Source organism: Mangifera indica, unplaced genomic scaffold (assembly GCF_011075055.1).
Source record: "Mangifera indica cultivar Alphonso unplaced genomic scaffold, CATAS_Mindica_2.1 Un_0081, whole genome shotgun sequence".
NCBI lineage: Eukaryota > Viridiplantae > Streptophyta > Magnoliopsida > Sapindales > Anacardiaceae > Mangifera > Mangifera indica.
The window spans coordinates 1-17028 of NW_025401173.1; the positions used below are offsets into that span (position 1 = coordinate 1).

A 17028-nucleotide genomic window follows, 5' to 3' on the forward strand; every position below is an offset into this window, starting at 1 on the left:
TAAGTTTTGCCGATGGTTGGGATGTGATCAACAAGAAGAGTTAAGCTGAAAGGGAGAGCCAATCTAACTAGAGATGGTCGTCTTCAGTGACGGTTTGCAAACCCTAAGGGGAGAATATTGATTTTTCAAACTTTGGGTTGAGGAAAATTATGAGATTTTCAAACTGAGGGGGGCAAATAGAATAAAACTTTAATTTTTTATTTAATGATAATTTTACCTTTAATTCTAACTAAGATTTTAAACGGATAGGTGAAACTTTTGACTTTTCAAACTTTGTGGATGTCACTTTAAAAACGCACTTAAACTTAGGATAGGAAATAGTCCTTCGGCCTTCTTTTGTATGTCAAGAGATTCTTCCTACCTTACACATTAAGGTTATGTTTCTCGGTGGAATTCTTTTGGCCAAAGGACTTATTCCCACCCAAAGTTTATTATATTCATATTAGGATTCTTTAACTATTGAAAACTCAAACACTCACCCATAAGTAGCTAAAATTAACATAATCACTTAAATTCAAAAAATAAAATAATTATCTAACTAGTAATATATTAAAAATAATAAAATATTATCTATTTTCTTTATAAGTTTAGAAAAAAAAAATTTCTCTTAAAATTAAACTTTAAAATGTTAAATTTTTTCTTTAAGAGTTTTCTTTTTTTTTTTCATTTCTTTTCTAACAGTGTCATAAAAAAAAGAGAGAGAGGAAAAAAATAAAACTCTCAAAGAAAATGTAATATTTTAAAATTTAATCTTGAAAAAAATTATTAATTTTTTATATTTATATGAAAAATAGATACTGTTAACTAATTCTATTAATTTTAACTTCTCACGAATGAGTGTTTAATTTTTTTTGATAATTTAAGGATATTAATTTGATAATACAATAAACGTGAAGCGGAAATAAGATTCTTTTCTATCCCTAAGCATCCAGGTATGCACAACTTGCTATAGAATCGCATAAATTTGGATTTGTTATTTGATAGCCCACCACAGATCCGCAACAGGTTCTCATAATTTCTCCATATTTTATTGCTACATTAATGATTTTGTTTTTCCAAAGAGTTAGGCCATTAAATAACTCTTACAATTGTTCAATTTACAAAGTTTTCGCTCAAAATTATTACGTCACTCCAAATTAATAAAATTTTAAAATTATTTCTTTCATATCAAAATTGTCATAACACTTTATTCTTTCCCTGTTACTTTCACTATCATTTTCGCTCTCTTCTTTTTTAAAAATTTAATCAATTCCACTAAGTTTTTGAAATTCTTGTAGATGGTTGAACTTCTATTTAGAGTACCAAGTTCATCCAAAGTCTAAACATCCACAAGGAATTGTTATTTTGTTTGGTTTTACTGGGATTGAATTTGGGATAGGTGGGTGGCGATTTTGATGGGTTTAGACTTAGGTGGGTAATGTTTATGTGGGTTTAGATTTGGATGGTTGACAATTGTGAATGTTAAGATTTTTAAACTTAAATAGTAGAGATTGAATTACGTATTTTTAAACTTATAAAATATAAAATCATTATATTTAAAATATTAACTTAAAAGTTACAAATAAATCATTTTTTGTAATATTTCTTTAAAATGTTTAGATAGTATTAATTTTTTAACAGAGTTACGTTTTGAGTAAGAAAGTGTGGTTTATACATTGAGTTGGTGGAAAAATGTCGTAAAGCCAAACCTTGGGCAAGAAAATGTAAATCACTTTTTTTCAATTGCACTTTGAATGTGTGTTTTACATTACTTAGACAAAATAGTGTTCTTTGACAATTGATTATACACGGAGGTGATTCTTTCTAAACAAGCCTAAGAGGTTCAATTTGGTTAAGTTTTATGTATGAATACTTTCATTTAATATTTAAAGCTCCTGTGGTTGAACTAATAACACAAATCAGCCTCCCCTGATTCATTTTCTGATATTAGCTCAATCGCAATTTGTATAGACATTATTTAAACTATCGGAAATTAAAATACATGATCAAATAGACGTATCCAAAATATGTTTTGAATGAATTCGATGATGGAACCAATTTGTGTGATGATCCAAAGCCTATGTTTCTATTTTCATAATATAATTTGTTTTTATGTAATATAGGTTTTGTGCGTGTTTTCTTCTGTGAAAACGAAAGAACAGAGAAAAAGTAAAGAAGAAGAAAGAGTTTTGATCTTTTTTGCATAATACTGTGTTGGATGGTTATGTGGTAATTTTTTAGACTTTTAAATTGAAGTCTAACTGCTTTTAACTTCTTACAATTGTCATAGACAATAATGTAGATGTATCTTCAACTGTCATGAGCAATAATATGAGGACGAAGCCCAATATAAACAATAGAAAACTTTCACTTTCACTTGCTTTTTGTTATTAATGTAACTCATCTTTTGCCTTGCCTTGAGGACCCGGAGCAAGGAGGCACTCATCAGGAGGATATATTACTAAAATGGTCAGCTTTCGCACCCATATTCAATGGTCACCCTTGTTTCCAGCTGGTGGAGGATTAGGTAAAGGGCATCTTCTTCGTACAAAGGAGATCATCCCATCTATTTAAAAACAAGTAATTAATGCACAGTTTTCACACAATGGCAGTAGATTTTCAAGGAGCTGTTTCATGCACCGACAAATCAAATCTTGTTCTGCATTCGGAATTCAATCTTCTAGTAGCAAATACAACTGCACTGCACAAGTAAAGACAGAACGCTGAGTGAATGGCAGTCTGCTTAATATGATTTGGGAATAATCTCACTTGCTTTCATGTGATTCTGCTATTAAACTAATCTATGGGTCAATGATATAGAGCTGGGTACTCTTGAATGTGAGAAAATTTGCTTATATGTGCTAATATTAATCATGATTGTAGTTTAATAAAATCGAATAATTAAATAGTACAATAACAGTTTACAGATAAATATAACTGATCAAATAAAGATAAATTCATTTGGATAGACAACATTACTATGAGTCTTAAGATTTATTAAACCTTTGACGGAGTCTATTAACCTAAAATATATTAGCTAGGTCTCCTCTCAACTAATACAATATAATATTTTTCATTAAAAACTATCATTTAAGAAGGTTTCAAAAGCAAAAGACTAGTCACTTCTAGGTATTACTATAATCATAAAGTTTCAATTCAGTATTTTATACTAATGCGGAGGTCCTATGAAATTAGAATTGCATGGCTAAAGTTATATGTATATTAATCTCACAATGTAACCATAAATATGTTATTAAGCTAACTCATCCATGCGGAGAAGAGTCTCTTAGCTGGGCACAGCACATGAAGCACATTGAGAACACTTAGAACCCTAAATGGAAATCCTGAGATTCTCGTAGTTTAGCTATTAAATCTTTAGATTAAATAATTTGGTTGCTATGAATTAGTCTTCCATGTTCAAAGTGCTTAATTTTCATACTTGTTGCTCTGGGATAAAAACTCGTTTGCCAAGTACCCAGAATCCCTCAGGAAAGTTCGCTTTCCTAAGAAAGCCAGTAATTTTGCTTTCCTAAGAAAAGAAAAATGATGATCTCATAAAACACAAACAAGAATCAACAAGGAAAGTTCAGGCAGCAACTTCTTTCTTAGCTTTTGTTCACCACTTCTTGGATCACCAAATGAAGTCTTTTGTAGTGGAAGTCGAATCATAGACTCAATAAGCTAAGAAAAATGCTGAAAACAAGGCATCTAAAGATGGAAAAAAGCTTAGAAACCAAAAGCTAGCCATCCCAACACCCAAAGTAATAAAAACACAGCCAATGGTATTAATTCTTTTCCGGTACGAGCAAAATGTAAAGTGAAAACGTTTATCTTTCACTCTCTCTTGGATCTTACCATCTAAACAGAAGAAAGGATATATATTTCTTCCTTTTCCTTTTCACTAAGCAAATATAGTGTAAAGCCACGTGCTGCTTGAACCCCGTTAAGTAAGCTAAACCCCCATATAAAATATGTACAAATTAAGAGCACATTCCACATCTCACTTCCTCACTTCACATCTCAATTCTCTCTTAGACATACACCTGCTCTTTCCCAAATTTGGTTCAAAATGAAGCTACCTTATCCTTCAATTACACTCTTATTCTTTTTCTCTCTAATCCGCTATCTTCCTTCTTTGGTTTCATCACAACCTTGCCAAAGAAGCTGTGGCACACTGCCAATCAAGTACCCCTTTGGCTCTGGCCCTGGCTGCGGCGACCCTCGATTCCAACAATTTGTTACTTGCAATGATCAAAAACTCACCTTGACCACACACACAGGCTGCTACCCCATCACCGATATAGACTACATGAATCAAGTCATATACTTGACGGATCCTTCCATGTCTACTTGTGCTTGTACACAACCAAGCAAAGGTTTTGGCCTTGACTGGAATGCTCCCTTCAGTTTCCATGAAGATAATGTCTTTACTCTACTTGACTGTTCCATCGCTTCCTCACCTATCTACAAATCAAGCACATTCAATGGAGATAACAGCTCGGCAGTAGTCCCTTTATGTGACAAAAATGGGGTAGCCATTTGCAGTTATTTGTATTCTTGTAGAGCAATTAGCACCCTCAACCTCCCTATCTCTACATGTTGTGTTTATGCACCGGTTGATCTGGGGCCTTCATTTGACATGGATTTACAGAAGTTGCAATGCTCTTCGTATTCCGGGTTCTACAGCTTCAGTGGGCAGGAATATAACCCGGAAAATTGGAAGTACGGAATAGCACTTAAATATAAATTCAATGTGTATAACGACTATCCTGGCACATGTGCCAACTGCGAGAAGAGTAATGGAGCTTGTGGATACGGTGGAGCTTACAATTCATTTATCTGCAACTGTCCCAGTGAAGCGAACACCACCACAGACTGTTTCTTTGAATCAACCTTCAATAATGCTCAAGGGCTTCTCCCATGGAAGACAGGTACTGATTCTTTCATTTTCTCTTCATGTTTTGATAATACTGTCAGTTTTTTATCTGATTTCTTCAAGCATACATGAATCATCTCGATGTTGCAGGGACTCGGCTGACCGGTGCCTTGACATTGATTCTGGTTTGGGTCATGCTGTAGAATGTAATTTGTTAGAGAGATGAAAGGTATTTAAGTACTGTTAAGTGTTGAAGTCTCTTTTGTTTCTTGTGTAAGTTTTATGAGCATAGAATCAAAGAACAAACCACTTGGTGATGAAAATTTCTTGCGTAATATTGACAATAAGCACCCACCAATTAACCCAATTATAAAGGCCTAAAATTTGTTACATATTTTGTATCCAAAGCATCAAATATGTCTGGTCTAGGTTATAAAAATACTATTCTCGAACCTGCTAGGGGAATTGATGATCTCAGAATGATCATGGAATAAGGTCCTCTTTCTTTTCATCATAAAGGTTCTTCTTTATGCCTACTTTCCTTTGAAGCTCTGGAAAGTGGTAAACTTTATGCCCATTGTTTGATGCTCTTATCTTTGAGTATCCCACTTTTTATGCAGGCTAGACAACCATTTTATTGAAGAATCATATTACTTGTACTCATATAATAAGTGGGCAATGAATGCAAAAACTTTATCTAGCTGGGAGTGATGTTGCTAGAGCTCTTGAAAGTGAAAATTTTGGATGTAACAGCACTTCATCTAGCCAATGGGGAGTTTTAAAGTCAGGACGTATGACATTCAGATACTCTCTCGTTGGCCACATTCATTTTGCACCCAAGTTTTTTTTTTTTCCTAGAAAATGCAATAAAAATTAAATACAATTCAATAAAATGCTGTCATAATTTTTATTAATTTATTTTTTCTCTCACTTTATAATCAGCTACTAACATATTAACACTTCAGTTTATAAAAAATATGTCCATATAATTTATTTGTACATATAATATTAGTTAGAGTAAGCCAAACCATTTAACTGTTACAACAATGGACATTTTAGTTTGCAACTCCATCCTCAAGAGAGAATGAACCATAAATACTTTCATTCTCCGCCTGTGTTTCCAATTACAACAGGGTGTTATATTAAATAGTCACAAATGAAACCCCCCAACTTGAACATTTAGCTAAAAGATACAGGGTTTCACTGGTTTTGGGAATACAATCCAGGTGTGGTCTATGAAAGAAAACCTTGTATATATTCCTAAAGTTTTGTTCCGTCACTATTCTTACATTTACGAGCGGTAAATTTGGAAGAATACAAAGTTAAATCATAAATGGCCAAAACATAGAATCGGTGATGAAAGGGAGAGAACTGGCCTAACCCTATCACTTCAATCCCACTAAATATACACAGAGACTTACTATGACTGCAAAATTGTTCTCAGATTTACCATACTGCAACTGGACAACATGGCATTATCATCTCATGTTGCAGCACTGTGGCTTTCCTCGCTTTTGCAACTTACCCCACAAGCATGTCATCTGTCTAGGAGATTGGTAATGAGCAGTATAATAGTCTTCGATGCACCCATGCTGGCAGAACTTCAAACTATGAACATACTCAACTGGTTTTGTACTATTGAACTTTTCCACCCACATTCCCATGCTCACGTCTTCCATCTTGAACAACTGGACGGGCCAACGATTTGGTTAAAAAGAATAATGACTACTTATCATCGAAAAAACTTCACACAAATCTTGCACATATAGACAGCAACAAGAAGTTATGTGGATTGCAGGCAGATCAATAACTTACTCTTAGCATGTGTTTTTCAAATTCATTTACGATAAAATGTCCAATGTCAGAAGACAAAATATAACCTGGACCATTTGCATATGGTGGATAATCTTCTTCAGGCCATTCCTGGAACTCACCAGAAAGGAAATAGTGTAAGCACTTGTTCAAGATGTGACAACCAAAATTCTACAAGCGAAAGATACATACTAAAAAAATAATCATTAATTATTAGGTTAATAAAATCGAGAATTATTGATCATCTGGAAATATAGCTCAAGCAGCACTGGACACATAATTGCCACTTATGCCAGAAAAATGATCGGTTAAATTTTACTACTCTAACCACACCACAAAAGGATAAAAAGAGAAAGGAAGAATGTAACGTTCGTGTAAGACAATTCTCTTTTTTTTTTTTTTTTTATGTAAATTTTCACAAGCACTACATATGACCAATTATGATTGGTCTTCATTCCAAAAGCAAAAAATTCCTCTAATCTCCAAGTAAGAAAGAGCAAGTACAGTACCATTACTGAAATATTCGAGACCAAACAAAACAAAAACCAAAACAAAAAAAAAAAAAAACATATATTCTTTCACACCTTCAACCAAAATTCAAATAATGGAAGGAAACCAAATATCATGTCAAATAAAAGCATGGTCTCAATTGAAAAAGAGAGATGAATGGAAGGAAAAAAAGAGCAGATCCTCAATTCCCTTCATTTTACCACACCTTCAACCAAAATTCAATTAATGCAGCCAAAATTGATATATTAGAATAATTTCAAAACAGATAGTTACCATGTAAACAAAATCTGAGCACAAAAGTGAAAACTGTACAAAGAGCAAGAAAAAGAAAACTAAGGAAATGGGTCCTCCAGGATTTGCAGAATTTAACAAAAAATGCATACCTCATATGTTACTGCCCATTTTCCATTACGGAGGGGCTTGTGATAGTAATTTATGTTCCCAATATACAGGCTCTTATCTCTATTGACTTTCTTTGCTTCCTTGATGACAGCATCCACCCGAACAAATGTGTCATCATCACACTTCATGATATACTTTGCAGCAACTGTGCGAACCTGTAAGCAGCGATGAGGATAATGCATTTTTTCCTTCTTTTGAAAAGGAATAAATAATATAAAAGCAAAATTTAAAATCTGAAAATTTTATAAACACATAGGCCATGTACTATTTTATTTTCTTGAATAATGAAGAAAGTTGAACACTGCTGCCACTCACCCCATATTCACAGATTGCAACAGTCTTCAGTACAACAAGGTCATAAGCATCCATGTAAGGAACTATCACAATATCACCAAAATACTCTGCTTCTTTCTTTAGGTCCACATTCACTTCTTTTCTTCCATGCTGTGGAGAAAAAGACCCAAAAATAGCAGGCATTATTAGCTCATACTGCACATTCAATATAGAAGATTTCTCATCAAAAAGAGAAATGGCATACTACCCTGCTTCCATCCTTACCAGTGCAACAAAAAACCGAGCCACCACTTTGGAAGATTTAATTAACTTGTGTTGCATCCAAGACTTCCTCACAGCCATCCGCTCAGCAAAATGGTTGCCAGCAGAAAGGATTCCAATAAAAAGCTCCACCTGTCCGTGAGGTAAAGGTGGAGCTTGCCACTTACTTATCATTTCAAGATGCTTTTGGGGATCAAAACTTGGATGAGAAGTGGGTAAGGAAGCAGCATATATAGCGTGCACATCAACATTACCATTCACAGCTAGTCCAGTGGCATCCTCAAGAGCAAATCCCTGAATATATTTATTGTCAATTTAAGAAGTTCCACCTTCATCAAAAATAGGCAATATGACAAGGTTACTCACAGTTCGATAAGGAAAAGACGCAATATGGTTTCCATCGATATTAATATGGTAGCCTTCAAAGCCAGCTTGTATCGTAAGAACAAATAACTTGCCCTCTGCAAATGGGTATGGCCATTCAAATGTCACTTTCTTGGTTCGCCCAATCAGCCTGTTCAACCACCATGTGGCCTTAGATTCTTCTAAGTGATCGTCATCATCACGAATCCATTTCTCACATTTCACTCGTCCATCAACTTCACAAAATGCAACATAAATGACGGTGAAAAGTAGCCCTTTAAAAAGATTAAACAAGCTAATTTGAACCATCAGTCCAATTTTCCATATTACCAGATTGAGACACAATTAAACTCCAACAATCAATCAGTTCTTACTCGTCAATTAGATCAATGACAAACACACACAAAATAATTTTCACAGTAGCATTATGGCAATTTCTGACTTTGTATCAACATTTATCATAATTCTTAAATAGCTTAACAAAGGTCTAAACCTTGCATATCACCTACAACTGTAATCTATACCAGCAAATATCAGCTTACTGAATAGACTATATTTACTTACTAATATATCAGCTAAATGTGGTTAAATGTTCTCACATTGCACAAAAAACAACCAGAAAAACAAAAAGACAAAGTGTAATCATTACTTACTAGTTTCGTCATCAGCTCTAGATTTCCAGCCTTCACATCTATGAGCCGAACCCCACTGCATCCTATAGCAAGTGTTCATTTCAATCACAGGCTTGCCGCTCCAATCACCCTTCAATCTGGGATTAAAATGCAAAATCCTCGGTGGGTCCTCCCCATCCACCGTCTTTAAACCCTGCAACTCCATTATAAACTGGGAAACCATCAAAGACTCCTCCCCTTCTTTCAACGTCGCTATCTTCGGATCATTCTCCGGATGTGCCCAATGCGGCAAACCAATAACAGTAATATGCGAACCCAGTGTTAATCCACACGGCAGCACCATGAGATGACCCCTCTTTAAAAAATCCGACCCGGACATCCTAATCGAATGCGGACAAGACTCCGATTTGTTCTCCACCGTCTTGTTTGTTTGGGGCTTGGTTGAAGCAACGGTTTTCCCGGATTCAAGTTCCTCCCAAACTTTCTTACCAACCAGCCACGCTTGCTTCGCCGTCTTGTGGAGAAAAGAGAACTCGTCTTTACTTCCTTCAATGTCTTCAAGTGTGCTCTCGTTGAAGAACAAGCCGGAAACTTTCTTGAACTCCCGCATTCTCCGCTCCGGTGTCCGTGAAAAACTATTAAAATCGTCCCTTGAAGGTCGACTCGCCGCGTTCAACTCTTCAGACTCGGTTTCAAGCAGCACATGCTTGGGCAAAGCGTTATCGAAGAACCCAATAGACCCATCATCGGACTCAGAGTCGGCAGTTCTGAAAACAAGAGGAATTTCAAAGCTCATGAAGAGAAGGTAACTAAACAAAACACCCATCAGAAATTTAATCATCCTGAGTCGACTCAGCGTCAAAACCGAGTCAAATTTCCCCCGCTTCATTTTGAAAAAACAGTCAAATCAAAAAACCGAGGACAGGATCACAGTGTTTGGGTTTTATTATCGTCCGCTGTTGGACAAAACTAACCCAATAAGGCGAGGAAACTGGGAAGAAAGAAAAGTGTTAAGGCAGTTAAGAGTCAGCACTTGCTTGAAAGAAATGAACTGAAAGGGAAAGGGAAAGGGAAAGGGAAATGGAAATTAAATTCTTTATATTTTATTTTGCTTTAAATGGCAAAAAAGCAAAGTATTATTTAAAAAAATCATTTAATGCAAAATCCCATTGCCTTCCATCCAGATCTTAGGCTGTCGTATAGCTGGGTTTGGTCTGCAATGGAAAAAACTAATGGCAATGGCGATGGCAACGGCAATGCTGATCAAGTAAGAAATGAAGAGAATGGTGGAGTGGAGGACTTGCTTTTGCTTCTAATTTATTAATAATATTTATCTACCAACAACATTATTAGATTAAACTAAATTAATAACATGTTTTCCCCTTAAATATCAATTTAAAGTCTAATAAAATCTTTCTCACTAATTTTATTACAATTATCCACCCCCACAACAACAGCTGTCCCTTCCCCCCCTTCCAAACGTAAATAAATAAACATTTTAAACGTGATCATCCTTGTGTTCAACCGTTAACACCAGAACGAAAAGGCATTACATGGCTTTTTTTTTTTTTTAACCGATTCGAAGAGTTCCACACGTAACCGATTTAGTATATAAAAATAAAATAATATTTAATTATAAAATAATATATAAAATATATATAACAATAATTAAATTATGTATTATATTATATATTAAAAATTGAATTTTTTATATCATATATTAAATATCGTATTATATTATATGATATAATTTTAAAAAAATAAAAAAATTATAATTAATATAATATTATTTAATAAAATATCACACACGATTAAAAATTAAATTTTTTTTTATACAAATCATTGCTATAGTACAGCATATAAATGCATATAGTTTTATGAAATTAAATAATAATAATTTATAAAATCTTGCAAATAGATTTTGATGGTGGGGACTTGGACAAGACGGGTCTAGTTTAGGTGGTTGGTGGAGTATTTAATCGTTGAGGTTGTCTTTATTAACTCCTTTTTTAAATTTTAAATATTTATATAGCAGGCAACTGACTTGGAAGAATTTCAGATTGCGTTTTTTTTTTATTCTTCATTTTCGCCAGAGTGTTATAGCTACTTTGATGTCGACTACAAAATAAATCCAGGCCAAAAATTATTTTATTTTATTTTGGAAAAAGACTTATTTCCACCCAAGGATTGGTAAAATCTCAAACTCATATTAATTAATTTTTAAAAATCTAAATAATCATTTTTTTATTAAAATTTATTATTAGAATTAAGAGTAAAATTTAAAAAAAAACTAAAAGATAATCATATTTTTTTCTTATATTTAAAAATCTAATAATTTTTCTATCGAAAGTTGAAAAAGTGATAATTTTTTCTAAAGAATTTTATTCCTTCATTTTCCTTCTTCGACGATTGTTCTTTGATCGATTTCCCATATGTCAACGCTCCCTCCAACCTCCACTATGAAGACATGACCACTAAGAGGCCATGAAGGCGACGACTAGAAGCAGTGTCATCAAAGATCCGTCTAGTTCCACTTTGACATCGTTTCCACTTCCACTTTCAGATCTCAAATCTTAGCGTTGCTTCTAGTTTGACAAATCTTAGCATTGTCCAGAAGCATCCTCAACGAATCAAAGCAGCACAAAAATGGTTAAGATCTATCACGTGATGGATCTAGATGAAGTCAATTTCTCATAAACTTGTCAATTTCTCAAGTCAAACATCGAATATCTAATTATTAATATTCATTTCTCTATCGTCATCTTGTTACACTTGCTCTTAAGCTTTCTATTTTCCCTCTACCATTAGTAAAACCTTAACCTTAAGATTAATTATGTTTATTTCTTTGTTCTTTTGAATAAGTTGAGGCTTATATATTGTAAATCTTCTTTATTTCTATAAAACTAATATCTCTCTATATTTTAGTTGACCTTTCTTATATCACTCATTGTCACCACCTCTTAGCTGTTGACACTTTTTTTTTTTAATAACCAGGGATGGATGGGTAAACTTGGTGTACGGTTATCATACCTATAACTATTGCATCAAATAAATCAAAGTTTCACAAGTGTGATAGAAACTCGAATCCAAGCTTTCATCTTGAAAGTTTTAATGTTTTACCAGTTTTACTAACCTTTAGGTTCTCTGTTGTCACTTTCCTCTTTAACAAACAAGGTTCTGCTTCTAAATTATCATGTGTGATAATAAATTATCGTCTAGATTCTAGAGATGAAAGTGTTGTGGATTAACTGCATGTATCAATTTCAGTTTCATTACTTACGTGTTTTTTGAGACTCTTAACTACACTATGGATTGAATCATTTGATTATTGTAGTTGTTGTTGCCTTTTTTCCCTTTGTTTTCATCATGATAATTGAATTGTGTATCATATCATTATTAAAAATCTAATTTTTTGTATCATGTCATTATTAAAAATCTAATTTTTTGTATCATATATTGAATATCATATCGTATCATGTGATACAACTTTTAAAAAATAAATTAATAAAAAATTATAATTGATACATCATCATTTTAAAAAATATCATAAACATCCTTGAAAATTTAAAAAATTTCAAATATATCTTTAATCTATTATCTTTTTCTCTAAAAAAATGGATCGATTTATATTGACAAAATGTATAGTGTTATAAAACATGTATCATATATTATAAAATACTAATAACTATTATTTTTGTAATTTTAGCTTTCATCAGTCTATCGGGTTTTGTCGATGGTATTGTACGAGGTTGTGGTTTATGCAAATTGTTTATTTTTTGAGGAATACTCCACCTTTGGAGCAAAAGGATTGTAATGGGTGGGGCATGAGTAAATGGTGCTACTTTCAACTTGGGGCAAATAAATTAATTGGATACTTACGATATTTTATTTAGTTTAAAAGTAATAAAATATTATTACAATATTTTATTATTAATGATGATAAAATAGGTAATAGAAGAAGCAATATAAATACTATTTCCATTTTAAATATTAAAAAATTACTGACATAATCTTTATTTTATTATATTTTTATCTTTATTTATTTATTTTTTAGGATAAAAATATTTTATTTTCAATTAATATAACAAGTAACATGAATAATATTTTACAATAATTATATTTAAGTACATTTAAGTAAAATGACATTTTAGTCTTCTTTTATTATATCAAACCAAATATAATAATTATTTATACTTACAAATTTTTATTAAACATAGTAATATTTTATATTCATTAATTTTTTAATTAATTTATCTTTATGGTAATTTTTTATTTTTAGTAATAAACATTACTCTAACCGAATGCACCCTAAGAGTCATTAATGTTAGAAATTTTACCAAATATGAGCAAACATTAATCATGTTTTAATTTTATAAAATTTAGGTAAATATAGACTCATGAGTTATTTTTTATAGGCATACCACGATAAATTTTGTTGAATGCTCAATGCATTTCATGTAAGGCTAGATTCGAAGTGAGTTTGCTTGAGCTTGATACAAGTTTTGCTAGAAGGAACCTGAACCCAACCTTGATATATATGAACTTGACTCTAAACCCGAGTTAAAATATATTTGAAAACCAATCACAAGCCCAAACCTGATCTTGACATATACGAACCCAAGCTAAAATATATTAAAATTTTTTAAAACTACACTACACAAGCCACAAGTGAACCAAATCGAATGAATTCGATGAGCCCGAGCCAGGTTTGGTTTGTGTACATGAACTCCCAATCCATGAAGCGAGCTGAGCTCCTAAGTTCGATGAACCTGAGCTAAGCCCCCCAAAAATGAGCTGAAAATGAGTTTTACCTTGCTTGGGCTTGGTTCGGCTTAAATCTAGCCCTAATTTCATGTATTAAATCAAGATTTTGACGATACAAGTTTAGACTATTGAGTTTGTGATGAGAGGCTTGGTAAATTATTGTAAAAAGAGAGCTAGGTTCCCTTACGAATGCTTGTACAATGAAAACACCTCATTCTAAATATTGTTATTTTGAGCATATATGAAAAAGGATGACCAATTTCATTAAATCAACAATCGATTAGATTAATAAGCAATTCTACATTAACTATGATGCAATTCAGGTTTGTTTAATTCTCTAATCTATGAATTTTATTACTTTATAACATGTATGTAAATGAATCAAAATTGATGTTGAGATTAGACTGACTGATTTTGATGAATAATTTTGTGAAAATTTATGTAGTTTAATTTAACATGTGGTATCAAAACTATGCATTGTATCATTGGCATAAAGTTATAGGATCTATTTTGTGAAACTGAAATTAATAATTTTGGATTAAAATTGTATCATTTTCATTCTAAGGTTTATAGGCAAATTTTAGACATTTTGATTCAATTAATATAAAATCAATTTTGATGTGAAATTAGATCATCATCATGACCTAGAATACATTTGGCATCATTGCCAACGTTATTTCTAGGCTTGATTAAGCCTTAAATCGCTGTTGTTGGCAATGATTTTGTCTTACTACCATGATATCGAGGCATAATTTTGGCCATCAAAATTGACTTTGATGTAATCCATAGGCACATATGGTCTCCTAGAAATCATTACAACATTTTAACGGTCGAACTTAGTGTCAGTCAGTCTAAGAATTATGAATTTATGGCTAGGGTTTTTTTTAATATTGTGGATTGATTCTGGGTTTTTCTAACTTAGAAACCAGACTTATAAGAAAATAGGTTAAGTAAATCCTAACCTGGTTAACAATCAACTTGCATTTGGTCAAATTGATCAAATCAACAGGGCAACCTGTATTAGGTCAAATCGGGCCACTCAACTTGGTTAAAAAGTCATCTCATACCATGCCAAAATTGGTCAAACTTGACTTAATCAATAGGTCAAATGTTGTCAACCCAACCTAGTGAATGAGTCAATTAGAACCAAATTTAGGTGAATGTGCATAATGGTGCATGATGATGCCTTGTCAATGCATGGCGGTGCATGTGATGTTCTATTGGCTCGTGGCAACGTGTTTGATGTTCTACCAATGCATGACAACACTTGCAATACTTTAACTAATGTATGACGATGCATGGATATGTGTGGCAATGCATGGTGACATGTGCAATACCTCTAAGACTTCCTTTGTTATAATTTTTCACTATTAGAGACTTAAGTCTTAGGGAAAGTGTAACATCTACAAGTATGTTAAATAGTCATTTTGTCTATATTTATATGTTTGAGTATGTTCATGGTCTATTAGATTGAAATAAATGAAGTATTATAAAATTAAAGTGAGGGACAACCGTACACAAGATAGGCATGCCAATGTGTGAATTGTCATATCAATTGGAATGGATAAGTGCCATATTAGAAGAAGTTTAAGTGATGAACTGTTGTATGTACGAGGCATACACTCATTTATGACATTTATGGCATTATGCACTAGCAATTTAAATAAGACTTGTTAGTTGTGCCTTAGGGATCATAATTTCTGATTAGATGTACACACTTTTATAGAAAAGAGAAATGGTGTTTTGAACTGATTTCCAACATTCCTCATGGTAGTCTGATGAGTTTTTTTTCGAAAACTAGAAGGCAACAAGGAAAGAGAGAAGGAGAACAAATAGGCAGCTTCAAATCTTCAAGCATAAAAAGGTAGGTAACTAAGACTATCTTACGAATTTTGTTCATGAATTTCTAATAGTTGATTGGGTTCTTTTCCCTTACCAAATTGAGTGTGATTAATTGATTGGATGATTTGGTTGTTGAAATTGAGTATTTTGTGCCCCATTATTATGCATGTTTTAGGTATAATTGATGGATCATGATTGCTAGTGTGATGTGGTTGAGATTCATGTTTGATTTGTGGATTGTTAGTTGATACAACCCATTCGAGCCTTTATTTTTATGTTTTTGGTTGTTTGATTATGTGAGAATGTGAATTGGTTAATAAAAATTGCATAGAAACGCTTTAAGGTGCGAAAACAAGTTAATTTATGATGCCCACATGTCATGCACGACCACCTCTATTGTAGGGACGATAGTGTCATGAGTGAAAACATTTTATTCTAGGCCATGCGTTAACACTCACAGGTATGTTCAAGGTTATTTTTGCCTTTTTCCTTTCATTTTACTTGTTTGCATTGTGTGTTATGCTTTTTGGGTGTGCATAATCATGTAAGTGAGTTTACACACCCATGTGTGTGCTAAGAAGGGTATAATTATCATTTCTTGCAACATGAGTGAAAATGGCTAAGTCTAGGTGAAAAACACGCTCCTGTATGAAGGAATAGATGTCTGTGTGTGGTCAATAAATTTGAAAACTGGATATGGATCAATTTTGCAACAGTTTTGGGAAAACTGCCATTAGTTAGTAGGTAACAACACAAACGCCTATGTGTGGAAAGACATATGGTCGTGTGTCATATTTTTCTGGCAAAAAGAAAAAAAAAAGAAAACACAAGGCTATTTGGCTAAATATGCATTTAATATTTCTTTAGAGCAAAAGAGACTAGATAACGATCTAAGTGTGTTAAGTTCTTGCTGGAGAACGAGGAATCATTGGAAACTCACCAAAGCCATGTAAAGACTGTTATTGTGTCAGAAGAGAGGTAAGTACGATAACCTTTGCTTGAATTAAGATTTTTGATGTTGTAATTGTGCTATGATGGTAAGGAGTAACATATGAATTATAACCTACTGATTGAATGAGAATCTATGAGTGCTTGCCATTTTGTTATAATGACAAAAAATGATGAGTTGTAGGTCATATGAACGGTAAGATTTGGAAATGTCTATGCCAAGTTGCTAATGTTAGGATATTAATTAAAATAGACATAAAATTTTGCACCTAAACCTTTTTAAACAAATTTTTAATGAATTTATTTTTTTAAGCAAACTCAATATTTATTTTAACAATACTCCTA

General features: G+C 32.8%; 2 protein-coding genes across 3 annotated transcripts; one reads left to right on the plus strand and one right to left on the minus strand.

Annotated features, from left to right (window-relative positions):
* Window positions 1–3978: 3978 nt before the first annotated feature.
* LOC123207474 (wall-associated receptor kinase-like 15) lies at window positions 3979–5700 on the plus strand. 2 transcript variants are annotated; one of them, XM_044624937.1, is made up of 3 exons: window positions 3979–4910; window positions 5006–5084; window positions 5476–5700. In XM_044624937.1, the coding sequence occupies exons 1-2, from the start codon at window positions 4049–4051 to the stop codon at window positions 5056–5058; spliced, it is 915 nt and encodes a 304-aa protein (XP_044480872.1). In that variant the 5' UTR covers window positions 3979–4048; the 3' UTR covers window positions 5059–5084; window positions 5476–5700. The 2 variants fall into 2 exon arrangements, with proteins under 2 accessions (XP_044480872.1, XP_044480871.1); XM_044624936.1 differs by lacking the exon at window positions 5476–5700 and having other exon boundaries at window positions 5006–5178.
* A 208-nt stretch (window positions 5701–5908) lies between these two features.
* On the minus strand, window positions 5909–10418 carry LOC123207473 (hydroxyproline O-galactosyltransferase GALT6-like). The gene is made up of 7 exons (XM_044624934.1): window positions 9151–10418; window positions 8501–8733; window positions 8138–8428; window positions 7895–8023; window positions 7561–7734; window positions 6671–6778; window positions 5909–6543 (listed from the first exon to the last, which is right to left on the minus strand). Exons 1-7 carry the CDS (start codon window positions 10016–10018, stop codon window positions 6334–6336), a joined length of 2013 nt encoding a protein of 670 aa, XP_044480869.1. The 5' UTR covers window positions 10019–10418; the 3' UTR covers window positions 5909–6333.
* Between the last annotated feature and the right edge of the window lie 6610 nt (window positions 10419–17028).